Raw genomic sequence first — 19,574 nt, 5'->3', positions numbered from 1 at the left:
AATTATAACAAAGGATTTTGAATGTTTTCACCATAAATGATGTTTGAGGAAATAGATGTTTATCCTGATCTAACATTACAGTTTAAACATGTAGCTAAGCATCACATGATAACCCATAACAATGTAGAAGTTTTATGTTTTTACATAACAGTGTAAAATATAAATTTAATTTAAACTTCAATTGAAAAGAAATTATAGCAGTGCAATATGGGTCTGACCAGTTGTCTAATGATTCTATATGCTGTCATTTTCAGGATTAAATTTCTATCAGCAAGTAAAACTGGTCAATTTCATTCGAAGACAAGTTCACCAATGTAGATGTTATGGCTGCCATGTGAAATTCAAATCCAAATCAGACCTAAGGACTCACATGGAAGAAACTAAACATATTTCACTACTTCCTGAAAGAAAGACATGGGATCAACTAGAGTAAGTAATTCCAAAATAGGTATAAACTTCTATGCTCTGATTTCTTTATTCCATCTCTTTAATTAATTTCTTTAAACTTAAAAAAAGGAATATATATGTAGTGTAAAAACAAGTATTTTCATTCCTCAAAAACTTTATCTTAAAATAATCCCTTAGAAATAACAGCAACTATTTCATACTTTATGGTGTGGCAATATATATAGCTATAGACAGATACAGAAGTAGATATGGACTTTTTAAATTATATTTCACTAACAGAATATTGTAACCATCTTTCTGTTGTATCATTTTTAATGCTTTCTAAATATTCCATTATATGGCTTTAATATTCTAATTGTTTTTTGATATTTCAGTTGTTTCTTTTTGTTTTGATAAATAGTAAATAGTGATAGAATGAATATTTATATATGCCTACATTTTTGTGCACTTATTCTAATTATTTCATTTAGGTAAATTCCTAGAAATAAAATAACTCTGGATATGCATGCTGCTAGACTTTTGTATATTTGTTACATAATGGCACTTTGAAAATTAAACAGTTGGTCATCTGATATGTACCTATTGAGCTGTTGTGAGACTCCCAAGTATCTTTTAACAGTCTAACCTTTTTGGGCTAGCTCCCACATCATTCTTGATAACCTCAGCTGGGGAAACCAGCTATGGGGTTCTAGCTACCCAGGTTTCTCTATTCTCAGAGAATGTTAAATCAGGTCCCCCCAAAACACTAGTCAAAAAACTGTAGTCTTTCTCCTTCAGAAAAATCTCAAGATTTGTGAGAGTCCATATCTACTCGGATTGAAATGGTATCCCATTCTTTTAATTCTTCTTACAGAGATTAGATATGAAGGAACCAGTAATGATTAGATTAGGAAACAGAACACAAGGAGAAACCTAATATTTTCATAGGGTATTTGAAGAGTTTGTGTTTGATAAAGTAACTATTTTTAACTTTGTTATATAGGGAATAACTGAACCTTTTGAGTAGAAATTAAAGGGATGTCATTCTCATATGAAGGAGGTATTATCTAACAACTAGAGCTACCCAATATGTAGTAGGCTGCCTTTCAAGATAGTGTTTCTTATCAAATAGATATCAAGTAGAGGCTGAATGGTAGGTAGCAAGACTGGATTTTGCAAGGCTCATGTTAGATAAAAAAAAAAAAAAAGGAAAGATAGTCAAAGTCATCTCCGGTAAAACCTTTGCAAAATTTTATGACATTGTTAGTAAGAGAATCTAGCAAAATTATAATAATGTATGTTTACGTTCAACAACTTAGAAATTTTCTAGACAGTTTATTAGTTAGGTTATTCAATATATCTGTGGTTGTTTTACAGGTATTACTTTCCAACCTATGAAAATGACACTCTCTTGTGTACACTGTCTGACAGTGAAAGTGACCTGACAGCTCAGGAACAAAATGAAAATGTTCCCATTATCAGTGAAGATACATCTAAACTAGATGCTTTGAAACAAAGTAGCATTTTGAACCAGTTGCTGCTTCAAGAGTGCTTGAAAAACTAGAAGAAACTTCTGCAGAAACAGTTTCATGTTTTTCTTCTGTGAAACTTATAGAATAGTTTAAATTTGAACACCAGCAAAATATTAATTCTTGATGAAATGATTTTTTGTAGTGAATGCTGTTTTCAAAAAATTAAGTTGAAAAATAAAATGAGGACTTTTTATATTTTGGCTATAGTTATATTGTGTGACCCATCATCTTAAATCATCTCATTTCATTAAAGTAATAATTATCTATAATAAAAAATCCAGAAAGAAATGTTTAAATTTTTCATAAGCCTGATTTTAACGAGTTGTTTCAGCCTCCTCCCCACAGGCTTCCTTCATCCAATAAGTCACTAATTTGACAGTGTGGTTTCTCTGCTATATTTGTAAACCATAAATGTAATGATAAAAAGAAGAGCTACAGAAGAAAAAAAAATCAGAGATCTGTATAATGTACAAATTGGACACCATTTTGTAATAATCAAGCTGGGCACAGTGGTAATAAATCCAGCAACTTGGGAGGCTGAGGCAGAAGGATTGCAAGTTCAAGCCAGCCTCAGCAACTTAGCAAGGCCCTCTCTCAAAAAGTAAAAAAGGCTAGGGATGTAGCTCAGTAGTTGAGTGTCCCTGGGTTCAATTCCAGGTTAAAAAAAAAAAAATGAGCAAAAACTGATTATATTGTCATTATTGCCTTCTGTCTAGAGTTGTTAAAAGTCCCCTAAAATGGACATTAATATAATCAATTTTATTTTTCCATCCAATGTATATGTTACTAATAGATTTATGACACTGTTTAAAAACTGCCACAAAATATAACCACAATACCAGTATAATACCTAACAAAATTAATGATAACAGTCTTACCCCGTTATCTCAAAAATGTCCTTTTGCAGTATTATCAATCAGGGGACAAATATTGCATGCCTCTTGGTAAAATGCACTAATCAGAACAAAATATCACTTTTGTGGATTTCTACCAAAAATGTATAACCTGGATGTAATGAAGAAACATCACTCAAACCTAAGTTGAAAGACAGTCTACAAAATAATTGACCTTTACTCTTCGAAGATGTCAAGGTCATAAAAAACAAAGACTGACAAACTTTCTAGTTATTAAATCATAGTTCAACAGATGTATTGGATGCTGGACAGAAATCAGTGTTTTCCTTTTGCTATAGAAGACATTAGTGAGTCAGTTGGCAAATTTTAAATAAGGTCTATAGTAAATGTATTACTATTCTAGTATTTCATTATTGCACTATAGTTATATATTAGAATATCCTCATTTTTTAAAAGTGCACACTGAAGTGTTTAGGTGTGAAGGAACAACTATTTGCAATTTACTCTCAAAAAAACTTGGCTAGAGGGCTGGGGGTTGTGGTTCAGTGGTAGAGCACTTGCCTAGCATGTGGGAGGCACTGGGTTTGATTCTCAGCACCACATATAAATAAATAAAGTAAAGGTCCATAGGCAACTAAAAGAAAAAATTTTTTTAAAAAACTGGGCTAGAGATATAGAGAGTGATAAAGTAAACGTGGTAAGACCTTAGCATGGAGAGGGTAGGTGGAATTCTTAGTACAATAGGAGGTTTTCTCTAAATCTGAAATTAAAAGGTTTTCAAAAGGTCTTTTTTGGGGGGTTGTTTAATCACATTTCAAGGAGATCCATCCATTACATTTGGTTGACTAATTCATTATGGTTCTATATCTGTAGCAGTTCACATTTCTTTTATGCCATTTATTTGTCAATGAAACTGGATCATTTATTTCACTTTTTTAATTTGGATGATTGTATCCTTGTCTGACATGTTCCTGTATCACCCATTTTTCCTGCAGATTTAGAAACTTCATTAAATTTAAATTCAAAACTTTTTGCAAGACTACTTCATAAGAAGTACTGTGTAGTTCCTATAATATTACATCAGGTACATAATATCTGATGTACTATTTTTAGAGATAAAATTGCTTAGTGTTGGGCACAGTGGCATGCACCTATAGTCCCAGCTACTAGGGAGTTTGAGGCAGGAAGATCTCTTGAGCCCAAAAGTTCCAGCCCTGAGCAACTCCGCAAGACCCTATCTCAGATAGATAGATAGATAGATAGATAGATAGATAGATAGATAGATAGATAGATAGATAGATAGATCCATTGCCAGTTTGTTGTATCATTATAAAGTTCCCCATATCTTTCATCTAGTATAATATCCATTGGTAATTATTTTCTACATCTGTTATATTTTTTGAGGTTGTAATGGTGATTTTCTAATTCTGTCCTTTCTTTATATATAAATTCTTTACACAACATATATGTTACATAGCACTGTATAAACTGTATAATAGCACTTATATATAAATTCTTTACACGACATATATGTTACATAGCACTGTAGTCTGAGGTTCTAGTTTTGAATCATCAATGCCAGCCTGTATAGACAGTGCCCCCAAATTAATCTTGGAGTCATGTGACCTGTCCAGAGTTTGAAAAGTCAGTTTCTCCCACATGTGATCCTAAATTGACTGGATTTATAAATCACAGCAGCTCTGACCATGCCTTTAGATGTCCAGGCCTCCAGCTCTGCAGACACCTATGGAAAAATTTTCTTGAACACCAGGCAAAGAAATGGTGCCCTTATAATGAACAATGGCTAAGTGAAAGACAAAATTAAATTGTTTTAAAACAAAAGATTTAAAAAGTGGTCCTGTGGGCTGGGGCTGTAGCTCAGTTTCCTAGCACATGTGAGGCACTGGGTTCGATCTTTAGCACCACATAAAAATAAACAAATAAAATAAAGGCATGCTGTCTATTAAAAAAAAAAAAAAAGCAGTCCTGTTCCTAGAACACTATTTCTAGAAGTCAGATCTCAGAATGTCAAGGAATGTATGGAATGTCTTCTATACTGTTCTTCAGTCTTAGAACAGAAGCAATGGAAGAATTTAACAAAGTAAACTAAGAATAACAAGCTTGAGAAAGAGGTTTTTTGAAGAAAAAGTTGATAGTTTAGAGAACAAGTCAGGTAGATTTTTCTCTTTGCCTCCCTGGCTTTCTGAGGACAGACTGCCACCATGAATGTCACAGTAACTTTCTAGACCAGTAAGTTCATACCCAACGACTACTTCAGAGGAAACAAATGGTTGATGATGTTCTTTACCCTGTGAAAGCAATAGTACCTAAGAAAGAAATTTGATAAAAAAAATTAGCCAAAATGTACAAGACCACATCAGGTGTCATCTTTGTGTTTGGATTCAGAATCCATTTTGGAGGTGGCAAGATAAGTTAATGATTCCTTGGATTATGCAAAGAAAAATGAACCCAGACATAGACTGGCAGGACATGGTCTGTATGAAAAGAAAAAGATTTCAAGAAAACAGTAAAAGGAACACAAGAACATAATGAAGAAAGTCAAGGGGACTGCAAAGGCAGATGTTAGTGCTAACAAAAAGCCAGTCTCTGTGGTGATTGTGCAAATTGATTACAAAGATTAATAAACTGAAAACTTAAAAAGAAATAGTAACTTGGACCCAGTGAAATCCAATAGGAAAAGAAGCAAAATCTCAGGAAACTGTACTGCCTCTAACAGAAGGAACAAGAATATGGGCCACTTCTTGGCCAAGTGCTTTTAGAGCTACATAGAGACTTCTTGGTAAGAACTGCTCCTTCAAACCTGGGATAGTGATATCAATTATTCCCCGAAGGTCTCGACAGTCTAAGAAGAAAAATCAGTCAAAAGAAAGTAGCTACTCAAGGTATTACTTAATGAGTGTCCAAATGTCACTTGAATCATAGATGGAGACACAGCATTTGCGGTGCCAGAGGAAACATGCCTGAGAAATTTGTACAGCTGAGACTCCAAATGAAGATGGCAAGGAAGGCAAAACACAGGAGAGCCAGGCCTGGATAAGCTATTAGGTCCAATCAGAAAATCCATGCCAGTTAGGATAGTCTTAACTCAGAAAGGTGAGGGTGGCCATGATATTATTGAATAATGGTTGCTTTTGTTCAAACCAGAACCCAGGGACTTAATCTTTCATAATGAAGTTTCCATTAGACAAAATATAGAACAAAATGTTAAATAGCACATGTCTGGGGCAGAAAGAAGAGAAAATTAGCTTCAAGTTTTTTTAACTTAAAAAAAAGGTGGGGGGGGAAGGAGCCATCAGATTCTACAAGTAGCATAGGTGACTTAAAGAAGAAAAGGGATCAACTTTGTTGTGACAAACTCAGTCATTCTGACTGGACTTGGAATTACCCCAGTTATCAGTTTGGCCTTCTGAGGGCAACAGCTTCACTCTTCACTGTAGTCTCAAGAATATTCACAGCGTAGTTGCCACTGAGGTAGGAGCGGGTAAGGGATGCACTCATGAAAATGGGGACTGCACTTCCCTGAAGGATTGTTGACTCCTGTAAAGGAGATGGTCACACTCTTGCTTGGCCTTGAGCTTAATGGTTAAGCCCAAGAAGCAGAAATGAGGAGCGTTGGAAAGAATGAACCTCCTTTCCCCTAATATTTTGCTTCCATGAAAGAGAGAAACCCATTACATAACATTTTTTTGGTTTCTCTGTGCCTTCTACAAGGGACATGGATGAATTTTCTAACTGCAAGTTAGCACAACAGGAACTTGGCATCTGTGCCTCAGCCCCTTGGTCCTCCTTGTTCTCTTGGAAGCCTGCCTATCTACAGAGAGAATACATTCTGTTATTCCTCCAGTCTTCAGACCTTTAAATGGCAGGCAGGCTCTGTCCATGCAGGTGGAAGCCTCAAGTTGTCCAACATAACTAACTATTCAAAGGTGTCCTTAATTTAAGGGCTTAATGTTAGAAAGTTCACTCTCCCACTTCTATAAGCCATTTTTTTTCAATATTATCTTTTTTTTTCTTTTTGGTACCAGGGATTGAACCCAGGGGTGCTTAACAACTGAGCCACACATCCCCAGTCCTTGTTTTATATTTTATTTAGAAACAGAGTCTTGCTGAGTTGCTTAGAGCCTTGCTTTTGCTGAGGCAGGCTTTGAACTTGCAGTCCTCCTGACTCAGCCTCTGGAGCTGCTGGGATTACAGTCACACGCCACTGCACCCAGCCCAATATAATGTTAATTAGCAATAAAGGTAATATGTCATATCCCTCTGCTTGGCTATTTATCAGGTGACCCTTCTAGAAGTTTCATAGCCTATCTAGGATGGTGGATATGGCCAGGATATTAGGAAACCACTTCTTAGAGATTCACCAATAATCCAGGGAGAAGGCAAAATAGGCATAGTTCTATGTAACACTAAGGTTGGGCAAAAAAGCTAGAAAATTGATGGCTAGGATATCATTTGTGAGCCAGATGGACAAAGACATTTTGAAGACCATGAGAACTAGGCTTAGGCTGAGTTCATTCCACCAACCTTAAGACAAGAATTTGAATGCAAATCATTTATTTAAGAGGTAAAGCCAGGAGAAACCAGTTCAAAAGATGAAAAATGAAATGGATGGAACACAAAACTGTATCAATGAAGAACTGGGGCTCAACTTCAGTGAGGACCTCTGGGAGATGGCATAGACCACTTTTTATATTGCCCTCCTCACCACCACCACCGCAAAGCAGCAAAAAAACAACAACAACAACAACAAAAAAGCAACTTGATGGGTTGTGGTTTGAGGGCTGATCCTGGGAGTATTCCTTGGAATTTCCAGCCTGCCTTACACATTACTCCAATACCCTCTGGAGTCCAAAAAAAAGGCCCTTTTACAAAGACTCAGGAGACTAATGGAAAAAAGATGTGGGCTGGGTGCTCAAAACAACTGCTTCAACTATAGACATTGCATAACAGCAAAATAAGAGCTTAGTTGTCCTCAAGTCTTTTTTATGTATCACCTCACTTGACATTCAAAACACAATGTTGTGAAGTATCTAGGCAGCAGTTTTTCTCCTCATCAAGGGTAAAGAGAGGATGAGAAAACAGAACTGGAGAGATGAGAACTTGCCTGAAAGTAAGCACAACAGAAATATCCAAAAAATAATATATGGGAATTTAAAATGAGACAAAGCCAAGTCTTGAACTCTTTTTAATAAATGGACACAAAGCAATTCTCTTTAATAAGATGAAGTAGAACTTGAAATCTGAACAAGAATTCTTTTTTAATGTAAGTGCTTTGCTGAATTTATATACAGAATTAATACAGCCTGCTTCCACCAAAGACATCAGATTGCAGCTATCTTTTGCTTATTCTGCAAAAATAGCCATCCAGTCTCCTGGAAACTTCATTCAACTTTTTCATAAGCTTTAGATGATAGATAGAAGATTAAGCCAGAAGTTTCAGTTGGACTCTTATTCCTATAATTGATATTTTGAAAAGCTAAAACATGTTCAGTTCCTGGTGATAGCAATTTGCATGATTGAATGGCATTGCAAGACAGTTAATTCATACTGAAAACATTCTGCAAAATTAACAATTTCAGCGTTCTAAGACTCAAGGAAAGCATTGTCCTTTTTGGATTATAAAATTAGACTATAAAAGAAAAGATATTTGAAAACATTCTCAATTAACTTGGACACAGGGTGAGAAATAAATAAAACTACTATGATTTTGGTGTTTTCTTCATTCAAAAATCATTAGAAGAACAAAATAATGTGCTGTGATAAATAGTAAAAAAAAATGTAAATTCAAAGGAAAGTGAAAGACAAAAAATGATCTCCTATCACAAAAAACCAACCCTCCCCACCACCTCCATCATTCCCTACAAAGATAAAATCTAAAGCTTAGCATTTTAGACTCCTCACAATCTGGCCAAAACTGCCTCCTTTGTCATCAAATCTATCTCCAAATCTTGTCAATTCTAACAACAAAATACATCCCAGTTTCTATCACCATCACCTATCTAAACTGCTGTGAAAGTTTCCTAACTGGCCTCTCTTAACCTGGGTCCATCCAGACTGTCCTCAGAACAGCTAGAGTGTTTTTTAATGATTCCTTACCATGTGTGATGACTTTATTGACTGCTTACCCTACATCCACTCTCACTTTCTTTCCTTATAATTTTCAAACTCTTTATGGAACCACTGCCTCCTCGTTATGTCACAATCATACCGTTGGGGAATGACCCCAACCCCAGCTACAAGGAAGAGGGGAGTTATAACCCACCCTTACTGCAGAGTGGGTTAGCAATGAATAGTAACTAAATCTAAGCCAAAAAGTGTAGGAAGCCCCTGATCACTGTGGCCAATCCAAGTTGATCCAATCGGAAGGAAACTGGGTTATCTTAAATGACCTAAAGAAGCTACGATTTCCCTATTCTTGTGAGAAGGAAACCATGTACGCTGGTTGCTGCCAAAGCCTTCTTGCAGCATTGAGAGAAACTGGCCCAGGGATTTTCAGAGAGAATTTCAGAGAAAGGAGCCAGAATCCCACCCCCTCTGAACGCAATGCTCCTGTTTGAAACCTTAAGTAGGGTTTCTAGTACATGAAATAAAAGCTTCCCAACTAATAGAGATGGCTTCCTGGTGAACACAAAATCAACTCTAAACTGAAGACATGCACCGAATGTCTCTAATCATCCCCTGCGACTGCCCACTATTCTTCAGGTAACCAACCTTTCTGTCTCTTAAGCAGGAAACTTTACTTTCCCTGCCTCGATGCTTTTGAATGTTTGTCCCTATTCTTTATGTTAATATCTCCTTATCTTTCATGCCTCCCCTAAACTATCTCCTTGTAATGACCCAATCCCCTGCGTAGTCCTATACTAATGTATGGCCAGGGAGGTTCGGCAACCCCATGAGAAAAGAGGGGGTAAGGTCAGGGTGTCAGGTGATCTCAGGTTCCACAAGCAAATGTTTCACTCTCCCCTCTGTGAGAATAAAGAGATAGAATCCCAGATGGCTGCTCCCCAGGAGAAAAAATCATGGAAGCCAGGCTGCACTTCTCTGTGTGGGGGTCTAAAGGCCACAAGCTGGAAGCTGGTGCAGAGTGGTGGGTGAGGAGAGAGTGGAATGAGAGCAAGACAGTGAAGAGACTATAAAGAAGGACTAGAGAGGCTCGAGGGCAGACTGGTCAGCACAGCAGAGGTGACAAGGACTTTGAGGCTATGTTGTATAACACATGGTGTCTGGGTATTTTGTATAAAAAATAATTCCTTGAAAAACGGAAATAGATGTTACCAGGAGGCAAAGAAGAAGAAATGGTAGCTACTGCTTAATGATTCCAGAGATTTTGTTGGGGTAATGAAAAAGTTCTAGATCATGATAACAGGTGTACAACAATGTGAATTTAATACTACCTAATTACACATTTTTAAATGGTCCAAAATGATAAATATTATGTATATTTTATCACAACTAAAAAAAAAAACATTTAGAGGAAAGGTTTATTTGGGTTCACAGCTTCAGAGCTTCAATCTAAAGAATGCTTAAAAAAAAAAAGTTGTTTTTGAATTAAATAGAACTGGGCATAGTGGTACATGCCCATAATCCTAGCTACTCAGGAGGCTGAGGCAGAAGTATCACAAGTTTCGGGCCAATCTCAGCAACTTAGCTAGAGCCTGTCTTACAAAATAAAAAGGGTTGAGGATGTAGCTCAGTAGTAGAACATCCTATCCAATTTAAAAAAAAAAAAAAAAAAAAAAACCTAGCTCACTGGTGACTCTGAAGGAAGAACTAGAACAGGCCAAGCCAACCTAGGAGGTTGGCACACTAAACTGGTCAGGAGAGGATGAGAACTTCAACAAGGGCAATAATAGGAATCAATTCAGAAATAGAATGGTCAGGACCACATGAGTTTCATTTTGGACCTGCTGATTTGAGGCATTATGGTGGACACTGCCTAGCTCCCTTCTTCAGGATTAAGGCACACGTTTCCCCTGCTTGCCTGGGCATAGCTATCAAGGCCCACAGCTGCATTCATTTGTGGACATTGTCCTTGACTAAAAGGAGCTGCAAGGGGTATTGGATACTTAGGAAGAAATGCTTGACAGGTGAACTAATGGGAAGAGATGGCAATTAGAGTTTTGGTTGGATTTAACAACAAAGAGACCATTAGTGACTTTAGCAAGAGGAATATATGAGGAGGGGCAAGTTCTGGGTTTCAAGGGGATGGAGGCCACATAAGAAGCATTGAGTACTTTGCTGGATCTGACTCTTAAAGAAAGAGTAGGAATCAGGCCATGGGAAGACCGGCTAAGCAGGGAAAGTAGTGTGAACAAAAGAATCCAGAGAAGTGGGTAGTACCCAGGCTTGGCTATGATAAATGGTAGGCTTTAGAATTTGAGAGCATTCAACCAGGCTGTCACCATACGTATGCCTGAGTTCCACACAAAGTCTCACTAAGTTGCTGAAGCTGGCTTTGAACTTGCAATCCTCATACCTCAGCCTCCCAAATTGCTGGGATTATAGGCATATGCCACTGTGCCCAGATTATTAATACATTTTCTAAAATGATTTCTATTAAGCCAAATTAATACCCTGATTAGTTTCCTAACCTGTCCAGTAAATTCATTTCAGATACTTTTTATATTTTTGTTAATATCATATTCAAACTTTTAATTCTTCTTTTTATAAATACACAGGAATAATTGAATATATCAAACTGTATTCATTAAATAAATTTTAATTTATCCATATAATGAATTCCTTTATGACTATTATTTCTATCAAATCCAATTTTACTAGACATATACTTGTAGAATCAAACCTTATCAAGATAATTTGATCTTTGCTGTTTTTTAAAATTTATCTTTGTGTTTTTTTTTAATCTCTAGCAAATTTTTGAGTGAGAAACTTTAACCATCATCAGTTTCTTGTTTTGGGAGATACTGCAGTTGAGTTTGAGTTCTTGAAGTGGCAGGCCAGAGGATGCCTTTACAATAGTCCAGTTACAATGGATAAACACAGACTTCAGAGTAAAACTTAATGTCTCCTTTTCTATTGAAGTTCTGAAGCACTACTAAAATAGTTCTATTTCCTCCCCAAGTCCCTACCTTATGATCAGCCAGTGATTTAAACTCTGGAGGAAAATTGGCGCATTGATTTATAGGATAGCGTTCATCTTGGCACATTCTTCTTTTCCTTGAAAATTGACACCAATAGTTATTTTCAATCTCCCTTGAAAACAATGACAATGTCAACCATGTGTCTTTTTTTTTATCTTTTAAATGCAATGATTAGTGAAATTCCTTCTTTAACTAGCCTGTTATTATCCCCGAGCAATGGAATAACCTGGGTTAAGTTATTAAAACAAGCCATCACCATGATGCACGTAATAATCATGGATTTATAAGGTTGACCTCTAGAAAATTCCTTGATTTTGGAGCCAACAAAAATAGTAAACTAGTGTGGGTCAAACTAAGATGATTAATTTTAAAAGTTAAGAGGGTAAAACTTGACCTGACAATATACAACATAACACCACGAAGACTATCTTCACATTAGGCTAGAATTAGAAATCCTCACATCTGGGCAATAGCTCTGACAGCAAAGCCCGAAGTGCCCACCATCTGGGTAATTAATACAAGAGAATAACGTGGACAAGGTCGGAACTGCAGTGTCTCAAAATGAATACCTGTGTGCCTCTTTCCAAGGGCTCACTACTCATCTTCAGCCTGTCTTCTCTAAACAGCTTCTGTTAATACACCAGAATCTCAGACCCACATAGCCGAATTTATTTTTCAAAATAAGTTGGAGGGCTGGGGCTGTGGTTCAGTGGCAGAGCTTTTGCCTAGCACATGTGAGGCACTGGGTTCAATCCTTACCACTACATGAAAATAAACAAATAAGCCAGATACGGTGATGCATGCCTGTAATCCTAGCGCCTCTGGAGCCTGAGGCAGCTTCAATGGCAAGGAGCTAAGCAACTCAGTGAGACCCTGTCTCTAAATAAAATACAAAAAGGGGTTGGGGATCTGTCCCATTGGTCAAATGCCCCTGGGTTCAATCCCCGGAACCTAAATAAATAAAAAATAAATAAAAGCATTCTGTCCATCTATAACTACAAAAAATTTCATAATAAAAAAGTTGGAAATCTGGATTTTTCAGTGAAATTTCCTGACTTTTAATTTATATCTGACTGGCCAATCTCCTTTTGACTCCTGATATTTATTACATGATAAATTAAAAATTCAAATATTACATACCATAGACCAGTGTTCTCAAAAGTGAGATGGAATGCATATACCCAGAGAATATTTTAAGTGTTTATTTGTGCATATCCATACACAAATAGTACATTAAAATAATTTTGTCTATGAAATTGCAAAGAGTAATTTATAAAGAAGAGATATATAGTCATCCATTAGTAACCATGAGGGACTTGTCCCAGAACCCTTCCAGGATACCAAAATCCATGGACCCTTGAAATTAAATGGTGCAGAGTTTGCATATAACCTACATAATCCTCTCAGACACTTCAAACCATCTCCAGATTGCTTTTAATACATAGTACAATGTAAATGTTGTTACACTGTATTGTTTGGAGGCATAGTGACAAGAAAAGTCTGTATATATTCAAAACAGACACAATTTTTTTCTGAATACTTTCCAACCATATCAAGAGGGCCAACTATAATTGGAGAGAGAATGAGAAAGCACTGAGAAAACATGTTGTAAAACATTTTACAGATAAAGATGTGGCATAAAAAATTCAAAGAACTGATGGAGACTATACCTCTACAATGTTTTATGGAGCAATGATTCTCAAATTTTGATGGACTTAAAATTTTTATTCCAAACAAATGTTCCTAGACTTCACACCATGGTATTCAGAAACGATCAAAGGTGATAATAAGAAATATGACTTTTTATCTGGTGTCCCAAATGATTCTGAATTTAAAAGTCCACTGAGTAGACTTAATAAACACATATTGTTAACATGAACAGGCTCTTGAGTCTAAAGATTCTGGGTTCAAATCTTGGCTTATATACTTATTTTTCACCTGCCATAGGACTTCCAGAAAGTTAACTTGAACTTCTCAAAGCCTCAATCTTCTAATGTATAGAATAGGATAATAATAATGGCTACTTCGTAAGCTTGTAAAACAGTGTTCAGCACAGGAAAGAGTCAACAAATATTAACAATTTTTCCTATGAATAATTCTTAAATCCTGCAGGTGGTATCAGGAATGTTTCAGGGCAAGGTAAGAGGTCATCCTGGGCCCCTCTTATGAAGAACCTTTGTCTGCGCATGATCCCCTCCCTTTTATCATACCCTGCTTTGTTCTTCTAAAAATTCTTTTCCTCTTCAAAGCTACCCTTGATGTTCTTTTTAACTTGATTTCATCTATATAAAAATATTCATGGATATGAACACTCATCATAATAATCTCTCTACTTATGAAGATGTTTGAAGATTTCCTTAATAAAAAAAAAATAAATTCTAAAAAGTCTATATTCACAAGAACTGCTCCAAGTACTCCTTTCCTAAGGATGGCTTGGATGGATACCACATGAAATTTACACCCAGGCAATGAATTTCAGACACCAAGTGTTCAACTCCTACCATGTGTGCGTCACTGGAAGGGTTGGTGGTAACACCTGTGTGAATAAGTCCTGCATGGCATTCTTTGTGATGCCTGTCAATCAAGCCAGATAGTATTGGTTTGTCCAAGCTGTCGCATCTGGTGTTTCCAGGCTGATGGTGATCGCACTGTTGAGATGATCCAGTTAGTTAGACCCAACTTCAGTCAGGTACAAACAAAAGTAGATGATCGTAGGAATAGGTAAAAAGAAGGTAGACAGACGAGTGTTCATTATTACTATCAGGAAAGACTCAAAACACAGGCCCTGACTTCCACAACTCAGCACCAACAACTTCATTAAAAGGTGCTAGATTTGGAAGTATCATTTAAAAATCACCAAGAAAGTTAACAACTACCAACAAGCATTGAATGTTATACACATTAGCAATAGTCTATTCTTGGATAAGTGTTAAGAATCTCATTATGCTGAGCTTATAGTGCAAAAAATCCAAATGAACTTTCCTCCAAAGTTAATTATATGAATTAAGACTTCGGTCTCACTGCTGCAACAAAAAGATCCAAGGACACATGGTTTAATCAAGAGTCTATCTGTCGAGCCCATTATAGTCTTGGTGGTCCAGACATTAGGGCTGCATGGCTACACGGCCATCACTATGTTGGACTTACAACCCAGTCAGGAGGAAGAGAAGGATGTGCCGCAGGTGTGCTCAAGTGTTTCTTTCTAGGTTCATATCTTGGAAGTGTATAAATCACTTCCACTCACACCTTGTTGGGCAGAACTTATTCACACAGCCACACTTAACTGCAGGGTATGCTGGGCCATTTGGTCACTAGCTGGGTGGCTATATGACCAAACTAACTATTAAAGAGAAGGGATATTGATCAACAACTAGTTGAATGTGTTTCATTCACCCTTCTACAGTAGAAACAAGGTTTTTTTAGGTTTCCAAAAATATCACTGGGCAGGTTATATAGGATCATGATTAAGTAGATGGTATTTAGAGTCTGACTGCCTGTGTGCAAATCCTGGTTCTCTCACTATTTGTGTGGACATGGGCAAGCTGTTTAACATTTATGTACTTCATTTTTCTTAGGTGTATTTTGGAAATAAAAACATTAGTACCCAGCTGGGGATGTGGCTCAAGCGGTAGCGCGCTCGCCTGGCATGCACGGGGGCGTTGGGTTCGATTCTCAGCACCACATAAAAATAAAATAAAGATATTGTGTCCACCGAAAACTAAAAAAATAAATATTACAAAAATTCTCTCTCTCTCTCTAAAACAAACAAATAAAAAAACATTAGTACCAACTCTAAAGGACAGTATATTAGGTTTCCACTGCTGTAACAAATTACCTGAGGCTGAAAAATAAATAAAGAAAAGAGGTGTATGTAAGTCACAGCTGTAGAGCCTAAAAGTTTTAGTTGGCTCCCTTTGTGTTGCCTTTGATGTGGGCCTCCTGGTGCATGGCATCACAGTGGTAGGAGTGCCTGTTAGAGCAATCACATTGTAATCAGGGAAGCCAGGGAGCAGGAAGGGATCAGTTTTGCTCTATTATAATAATTTTCATAAGAACTAACCAGGGTACCATGAAAACTGCATTAATTCTTTCCAAGGGCCATGTCCCCTCAATGACCCAATCACCTCCCATTAGGTTCTACATCTAAAAGTTTCCACTACCTCCCAATTGGCATCACCCCACACTACCAACATATGAACCCTTGAGGGACACACCATCTCCAGCCATAGCAGATGTCAAAATAAATGAACAAAATAATATTTTTAAAGTGCAGAAAGTAGTTTCTAAAACACAACCTCTATCAAAATTCTAATAGCATTTTTTTTTTGCAGAAATACAAAATCTGTCCTAAAATGAATCTGAGTGTCAAGGGACACAAATAGCCAAAACAATCCTGGAAAAGAAAAAAGTTTGAAATCTCACATTGAGTAATTTCAAAGCATATCATAAAACTATAGTAGCCAAAGTAATGTAGTTCTGTCAATGGAATAAAATAGTCCAGAAATAACATGATTTGCAGCATGTAGGAGGTATTTAAATAAATGTGCTATTTTTGTTATTTTCCTCATTATCATCTTCATCATAACTAAACTGATATAATTACCCTGTTTCCTCCCCCACCTGCTTCTCTATATATTGTATGCTGATGTTAATCATTTAGGTCAGGTTCCTTCTTTTTAAAAAACTTTTGGGTTTGGCAAGAGTGTTGACTAAGTATATAGAGAAGTGCAGTTTAGGCAGGTATTAGGTGAGGAAAACAGGCTTCAAACTGATTAAGCTTCAAGGACTAAGAACCTGTTCTTCCTTCCAGGGTATGGAACTCAAATGAAAAGACACGGATAGGTGTCGCTGGATAGGCAACAGCAGTCTGCACATCTACAGGCAAAGCTGCAGAGCACATAAAGCCAACTAGAGACTCCTCTATGCTATTGTTGGTAACTTTGCATGGAGTCTTTAGAGTAATAGGAGGTATTTAATAAATGTGCTATTTTTAATAAGGGTTATACTCTTATACTCTTGAATGCACTATTGCTAGCACATTTTCAATGTCTGATTGCACAGAGAATGAAGCAGTCAGAGTCTAACGGGGAGCTGGACTTGGAAAGCAATTTTAGAGCAGGATAAAGGTCAAGAAATAAATCGTTGTGCAGACAGCACAGAGGTCAAGATCCAGGCATGTGTTTTCCACTGCCCTCAGCTATAACTGCTTCTGGAGCTTCAGAGGGGATTAGCAAGACCAAGAAAAGTTTCTGTTTATTGATGATTGTGCCAGAATTTTGGGTTGACTTTGTCTCAGAGCAACCTTATTTGATGTCCCAGGTGGAAGCTGTTTACTTCTTTCTTCCGTGACAGTATAGCTATTATTTAAATATAGTAAACAATAATGACCAAATTTGAGTTTTATCTCGTGTTCCAAAAGGGTTAGTCCCAGTTTAATTCACTGATGCCATCATCAAAGTCTGCTGCTCATTTTTTAATTTAAAGGTCCAGGTGTGGAAAAAATGGTCTGTTTTCAGTCCCACTTTGAACCAAGAGAGGATTATAAATTAATCAACCTACAAGAACGCATGAATCTTATAAACATAGTACAGGAGTGTGCTGGCCATTCTCCACTTGATGTGTTATCAATGCCATAGCAGGTGGATTCTGTAAGAGTCACTCTTTTCTATTCTCTACCATGTCCAAGAGGGTTGATGACTGCCCCTAGATTTATACACTGTCACCAGGAAATGTCACTTCACTGAGTTCGTGGATGCTTGGTGTTTGCTCTTCCATTCTGGGGACCCTACTGCAATCTAAGCTTCCCAGGGAATTTATAAAATAGGGAGAGTTTTCTGTTTCCCAAGGAATTGGGTCATGATTTGGGCCATGGAAAGATGTGTGCAGCAGTGCATACCTGTGATCCCAGCAACTTGGGAGGCTGGGCCAGGAGGATCACAAATTCCAGGACAGCCTGGGCAACTTAGTGAGACCCTGTCTCTAAATAAAAAAAAATTAAAAGTGCTCAGGATATAGCTCAGGGGTAGAATACCCCTGGGTTCAATCCCCAGGACCAGAAAGAAAGAAAGAAAGAAAGAAAGAAAGAAAGAAAGAAAGAAAGAAGGAAGGAAGGAAGGAAGGAAGGAAGGAAGGAAGGAAGGAAGGAAGGAAGGAAGGACAGAAAGATACTTGGTGTGGGCCCCTCAACACCCTCCAAGGGAATCCTGGGATGATATATATGATAGGCATTTAGGTCAATAAGTAGGCATTAGTTGCTGCTATGTACAGGGAACACCAGTCTCAGATGTCTTAGAGAACAACATGACAAACAAGAGCTGGGTCTATGCTCCAGTCTTTTTTCGTTTGTTTTTGGTACTGGGGATTTAACCAAGGGGTGCTTAACAACAGAGCCAAATCTTCAGCACTTTTTTTTTATATTTTATTTAGAGACAGGGTCTCATTGAGTTGCTTGGGGCCTCACTAAGTTGCTGAGGCTGGCTTTGAACTTGCGATCATCATGCCTCAGCCTCCAAAGCCACTGGGATTACAGATATGCACCAGCATGCCTGGCTCCAGTCTTAATTACAAGTTCTTCACCTGAAATCCCTGGACTCTCTCCTCCACAGCACTCATATCTAGAGTTCAGACCATTTACAAAAGGGAATGGAAAGACAGTTACTTCTTTATTTTCACAAACAAATTTAGCTCCTTCCACTATGAATATAAGCAACAAATCATGATAGAATTAACAGTGCCTTGTATGGTGGGAACACATAGATATATTCATATCACATTCAGCTGTTGCAGATCTCTCAAAAATATCATTTACACTCATTGCTACTTCAGAATTCACTGAATGCCTCTGGATCTTGTTGAGGAATGCATTAATATAGATGCACACAAAAGTCAACTCAAATGCATCAAAGACCTAGGAATTAGACAAGAAACTTTCCAAAACTGCTAGAAGAAAACATAAGGTCAATACTACAACATACAATTAGAAACAATTTTGAAAATTTAAACTCCAATGAAATAGGGCATTATGTAAAATTGTGGATGTGTAACCGACGTGATTCTGCAATCTGCATTTGGGGTAAAATTGGGGGTTCATTACCCACTTCAATCTAATGTATGAAATATGATATGTCAAGAGCTTTGTAATGTTGTGAACAACCAATAAAAATAAATAAATAAATAAATAAACTCCAATGAAATAGAAAACCTCGAAGGCACCAACAAATTTCTAGAGACATATGATCAAACCAAACTGAGTCAGGAGACCATGCACAATTTAAACAGATCAACTTCAAGCAAGGAAATAGAAGACACCATCAAAAGCCTACCAACAAAGAAAAGCACAGGATCAGATGGATTCACAGCTGAGTTCTATGAGACCTACAAAGAAGAATTAATACCAATACTCCTCAAATTATTCCATGAAATATAAAAGGAGGGAACCCTTCCAAACTCATTGTATGAGGCTAATATCATCCTGATACCAAAACCAGGCAGGGATACATCAAGGAAAGAAAATTTCAGACTAATATCCCTGATGAACATTTCAGACTAATATCCCTGATGAACATAGATGCAAAAATTCTCAATAAAATTCTGGCAAATTGCATACAAAAGCATATTTTTAAAATAGTGCACTGTGATCAAGTGGAATTCATTCTAAGTATGCAAGATTGGTTCAACAT

At 37.0% G+C, this 19,574-nt stretch overlaps 1 protein-coding gene, 1 long non-coding RNA gene and 1 pseudogene across 3 annotated transcripts in view; 2 read left to right on the top strand and 1 right to left on the bottom strand.

The window, feature by feature from the left end:
* The window catches only part of ZNF277 (zinc finger protein 277), a 136,632-nt gene extending 133,857 nt beyond the window's left edge, over positions 1-2,775 (top strand). Inside the window, exons 11-12 of the mRNA XM_081284580.1 lie at positions 255-429; positions 1,765-2,775. Coding sequence (XP_081140706.1) covers positions 255-429; positions 1,765-1,951 — 362 coding nt within the window. The 3' untranslated portion in view covers positions 1,952-2,775. The remainder of the gene's footprint in view (positions 1-254; positions 430-1,764) is intronic.
* The window catches only part of LOC308643996, a 117,857-nt gene that overhangs the window by 36,259 nt on the left and 62,024 nt on the right, over positions 1-19,574 (bottom strand). The gene's annotated exons all lie outside the window — the stretch shown is intronic.
* LOC308643993 (small ribosomal subunit protein eS24-like) lies at positions 2,795-6,003 on the top strand (annotated as a pseudogene). The gene has a single exon. The product of its transcript is annotated as a small ribosomal subunit protein eS24-like (transcript).

This window comes from Spermophilus citellus (assembly GCF_964194105.1).
Source record: "Spermophilus citellus genome assembly, chromosome: 3".
In the NCBI taxonomy this organism is placed as follows: domain Eukaryota; kingdom Metazoa; phylum Chordata; class Mammalia; order Rodentia; family Sciuridae; genus Spermophilus; species Spermophilus citellus.
The sequence above is the reverse complement of the archived record's forward strand: the minus strand, read 5'-3'. Positions and strand labels throughout refer to the sequence as shown.